This window comes from Coffea arabica, chromosome 9e (genome assembly GCF_036785885.1).
Source record: "Coffea arabica cultivar ET-39 chromosome 9e, Coffea Arabica ET-39 HiFi, whole genome shotgun sequence".
NCBI classification, from domain to species: domain Eukaryota; kingdom Viridiplantae; phylum Streptophyta; class Magnoliopsida; order Gentianales; family Rubiaceae; genus Coffea; species Coffea arabica.
In genome coordinates, this window is record NC_092327.1 from 29,496,270 (window position 1) to 29,501,314 (window position 5,045).

General features: G+C 36.0%; 1 protein-coding gene across 1 annotated transcript; it reads right to left on the minus strand.

Moving 5' to 3' along the window:
• Positions 1-1,963: 1,963 nt before the first annotated feature.
• LOC140014656 (uncharacterized) lies at positions 1,964-3,381 on the minus strand. Its single transcript, XM_072065739.1, has 2 exons — positions 2,973-3,381; positions 1,964-2,859 (listed from the first exon to the last, which is right to left on the minus strand). Exons 1-2 carry the CDS (start codon positions 3,379-3,381, stop codon positions 1,964-1,966), a joined length of 1,305 nt encoding a protein of 434 aa, XP_071921840.1.
• Positions 3,382-5,045: the final 1,664 nt, after the last annotated feature.

Consider the following 5,045-nt stretch of genomic DNA (forward strand, 5'->3'; position numbering starts at 1 on the left):
AGTCATTCCATATTTTCGAAATAGAGCCGTCATCAATTTATTGTAGAAGTGTTTTCCTTTATCACTGACCATAACTCGTGGTAACCCAAAACGAACAAAATATATAATCGAATGAATTCTGCAATCACTTTATAATCATTAGTTCGGGTGGTTTTTGTTTCCACTCATTTTGACACATAATCTACGACCAATAAGATATAAAAGAAACAAAAAGATGGAGGGAATGTACCCATGAAATTAATGCCTCAAACATAAAAAATTTCACAAAAAATCATAGAAATTTGTAGCATTTGATTTTTAAAAGAAATATTTCCAACCTTGGACATCTATCACATGACTTATAGAACAAGTATACATCCTTGAAGATGGTGGGCCTGTAAAAACCTCTTTCCAATGCTTTACAAGCTGTCCTTTGCGGTCCAAAATGGCCTCCACAGTTATAAGAGTGAAAAAAATATTAAATAGAATTAAATTCACTCTCATTTACGCATCTACGTAATACTTGACCCGCACATTGCCTCCATAAGTAGGGGTCATCCCATAAGTAATATTTAGCATTACTTTTGAGTTTATCTCGCTTTTCCTTTGACCAACCTGCAAGCGATTGATTAGTGACCAAATAATTAATAATATCCGCATACCAAAGAAGAGGAGGATTAGCCAAAAATAGCTGTTTATCAGGGAAACTTTCCCTTAATATAAAATCATCCTTGACAATAGGCAATTGACTCAAATGGTTGCAACTAAATTCTCTGCTCCCTTTTTATCACAAATTTTCAAATTGAACTCCTGTAGAAGCAAAATCTATCTGATTAACCTTGGTTTAGCATCCTTCTTGATTATCAAGTACCGCAGCGTTGCATGGTCAAAATACACAATCACTTTAGATCTTAGCAAATAAAAATGAATTCTAAAGCAAAAATAACTGCTAATAGCTCCATTTCCGTGGTAGTGTAATTTACTTGAACTCTATTCAAAGTCTTAGAGGTATAATAGATCGCATGTGCAGCCTTTCCGGTCCTTTGGCTCAGCACTGCTCCTACTGCGTTGTCACTGGCATCACATATGATTTTGAACAAGAGATTTCAATCCGGAAGTTATATGATGGGTGGAAAAATCAACAACTCCTTCAAGTAATCGAACGCCTTCTGGCATTCCTCATCAAAATTGAATGTTATGTCTTTTTGCAGGAGTCTTAACAATAGCGCTCCAATTCTTGAGAAATCTTTGATGAATCTATGATAAAAACCTACATGTCCCAAAAAGACCTATGATAAAAAATAGCACTCCAATACTATGATAAAAACCTACATGTCCCAAAAAGAAGAGCACTTTTCTCATACTAGTGGGGTATGGTAAGGAAGATATAAGATTTATTTTTGCTTTATCGACTTCAATGCCCTTAGATGATACTATGTGGCCTAGAACTATCCCGTACTCAATCATAAAATGATATTTTTTCAATTAAATACAAGGTTAGTTTCAATGCATCTTTGACGAATTAGAGTTAAATTCTCAAGGCATTCATCGAAAGTATCACCATAGACACTAAAATCATCCCTAAAAACTGCTATTATTTTCTCAATATATTCAGAGAAAATACTTAACATACACCTTTGAAAAGTCACAAGAGCGTTACACAACCCAAAGGACATTCTTCTATACGGAAAGGTACCGAATGGGCACATGAAATTAGTTTTCTTCTGGTCCTCCAGCACTATTGCAATTTGGAAATAGCTTGAAAAACCATCCAAAAAGCAGTAGTAAGCACGACACGCCAATCGTTCAATCGTTTGATCAATGAAAGAAAGAGGATAATGGTCCTTTTTAGTGACTGCATTTAACTTCCGATAATCAATGCACTGGTGCCATCCCATTGGTTTGCAAATAGGAACAAGCTCCCGTCATGATTAGCTTCAATTGTGATCCCTGTCTTCTTTGGAACAATTTGCACTGGATTTATTCATGGGCTATTAGAAATGGTATAAATGATCCCCACATCGAGCAATTTGAGTATTTCCTTTTTTACTATTTCTATCATTAGGGGATTTAGCCTTCTCTGCATTTGTCTGACAGGTTTCGCACCTTCTTCAAGCCGTATTGTATGCATGCAGAAAGAGGGGATTATATCTTTAATGTCAACTATTATCCATCCTATCGTCTCTTTATGGTCCCTAAGGACTCGGATCAACCTGTCCTCTTGACTAGGGTCCAGTTTGGCAAAAATGATGACTGGGAGAGTGTTTTTATCGTCCAAGAATGCATACTTCAAATGATTTGATAGGGATTTCAACTCCACTTCAGGTGCTTGCATCACCGAACGCAACATCTTTGGATGAGAATCGGGTATAAAGAGTGGTGCAAGTTCATACCTTATTGCAGTAGGTGCCATTGACTGTAGCGCTCCAACTATGCATTTCAACTCTGCACCCAATTCCATATCACAGGTTAACCCCAACTCAAAATGTTTGGTGAGAACATTTTGTAGTTCATCCCTACCATCAATCTCAAAAATTTCATGAATCACAGGGTCAATCACACTCATTGCAAAAGCATTATGAGAGTCTAATGGGTATTTCATAGTTTTAAATATATTGAAATGGATCACTTCTCCATCAAATTCCATTGTGAGTGTACCCTGTTTAACATCTATTTTTGTTTCAATTGTGCTAAAAAAAAGTCTCCCTAGTATCACGTGTGATGGATTTAGTGAACACTCATCATTCATGTCAAGCACATAAAAGTCAGTTGGAAACACCAATTCATTAATCTTGAACAAAACATCTTTAAGTAACCCATCGACATATGCATTAATCCGATCAGCTAGTTGAATTATAATACTTGTTTCCTTCAAGAGTCCTAATTTAAAGAAGCATAGATACTCTGCGGCATCACATTAATGGAAGCTCCTAGATCTTGCATAGTCTTTCTGATCTTAGTATTTCCAATACGACAAGGGATAGAAAACATACTTGAGTCTCCACACTTGGGTGAGAGTTTCTTTTGTAACACTGTTGAAACAGTCTCCCCCACCATAATTCTTTCATCACCTCTCAATTTCTTGCGGTTGATGCACAAATCCTTCAGAAATTTGGCATACTTGGGTACTTGCTTAATTGCATCCAATAGAGGGATGTTTATCTCCACCTTCCTAAAAACTTCTAGGATCTCGTTCTCCTTGTTTTGCCTTTTTGGATTCTCTAACCTACTAGAAAAATGTGGTGGGTTAGTATTAGCTTTAAATGAAGAGTTCGAAGTTGCTTCAGGAGTGAGCTTGCTTATTCCTTCTTCTTCCAACTCCTTCTCAATTTGATCTTTGCTCTTGTCCTTCGAATCTACAGGTTTTGACCCTTCAACTCCCTTTCCACTTCTGAGGGTCATGGCACTTACATTCTTTGGATTCACTTCAGGTTAAGAAGTTAGTTTTCCTTCCCTTGAAACTCCAAGCAATTCATCACAGAGGCTATCTGACTTATTTGGTTTTGTAGATCTTGTATAGTTGCCTCTGTCTTTTGCTAGAATTTTACGGTATTAGCAGCCAGTGTCTTGACAAGATCCTCGAGAGATGCTTTTGGAGTAGACAAAGAGGGTTGAGGTCTTTGACGGGTTTTTACTTTAAGTGCAAGTTTAATTCCGAATTATACCCGTTTTACTGCAAGTATACAGGCCAAAATCGTAATATTGGGTATGTATCGGGTCGATCCCATGAGGAGCAATTAAAACAATTATTAGATACTAATTTACTCTATTATCTAGACTCACAATAAATTTTAGCAGAAAATTCAGAATTTAATCCAACTACAAAAATTCTTAACTAGATAAATGCAATTTCACAAAAGGAGTAGAATTCACTAAATATTAAGATCTAGGGATGTAGATTCCACTTATGACACAAAAGATCTAAAACGAATGAATTTAACACTTGTTACTACTCTTGTTTAACCAAGGATCCATTTCCAACAATACCAAAATCACATTCTCATGATAATAATGGGTTAAAACAGATTAGTTTTTCCTAATCTCTTGGTAAATACTAAATCTGTTTTGTGCATACATGAAATGTAGATTTCATCCACTTGAATGTATTTCTACTCTCATGAATATACTACTCAAGTTCTACTTATGTCATTCCATTATTTTTACCATTTCTCAATGAGTAAAAACAACTATAAACCTGCTATTGGTGATCAAACAACAACAAGTAATCCAACATACACAAGTAGATAAGTTAAAACAAGATATAACAAGTATAAATCACAATCACTTCATATCATTTGGCCATAAGGTTCATCTACTCCCTAGATAAAGGAAATTAGCTACTCATGAATGATAAAACACTCATAACTTCATTAATGTAAATCATCATGAATTACAAATACAAAAAGAGTAAAGAAAGTCTTAGCCAAGATATGGTGAAGCCTTCCAAAAATCTCCTTTGTCTTGAACTTAGATGATTACAAGATGAAACCTCAATTGCCCCTTTGCAAGTTTCTAGCTAGAGAGAATATGTTTTTTAGTAAGAATACTAGCTACGTCTGGATGTCCAGACCTCACTCAATGTCTCTGCATAAAAACTACTCAAAGGCTCCATTTTTCCAAGTCAAATTCCAACCCTTGATTCCCAAATCTCCACTTTGTTATCATAGTCAATCACCAATGTTTTTGACTTGAAAATAAGCCACCTTTCTTGCCCTTTTGTCTTCTGAAGCATGTGCACCGAATTCCCTTGCATCTTATAACTGGAAAGTGGTATGAATACAAGAGAAATGGCTGAGCAAATTGCAGAATTTCGGCTACAAAATGCGCCTACACAAAACGCGGCATAAAATCGCGTTTTTAATACTCACGTTTTCACTCTGGCCTTATTTCAACTGCGATTTGCTCCATGATAAAGGCCGAACTAGCTTTTGTACAAAACACAAAAGTTGTATCCCTTTGAGTTAGCTTTCCAATTCTTCAAGAATCATCTCAATCGGAGCTTTGTAACCTGAGATATGATCGAAATACTATCACCTGGTCAAACCTCTGTTTTAACTTCCGACCAC

Bases quoted from the DNA above. Each gene is read 5' to 3' on its own strand.
- LOC140014656 (XM_072065739.1), bottom strand. From the start codon at position 3,381: ATGACCCTCAGAAGTGGAAAGGGAGTTGAAGGGTCAAAACCTGTAGAT. The intron at 2,860-2,972 runs GTATGTTTTCTA...TCTTTAAATTAG, and splicing joins ACCCAAGTGTGGAGACTCAA to GACTCTTGAAGGAAACAAGT.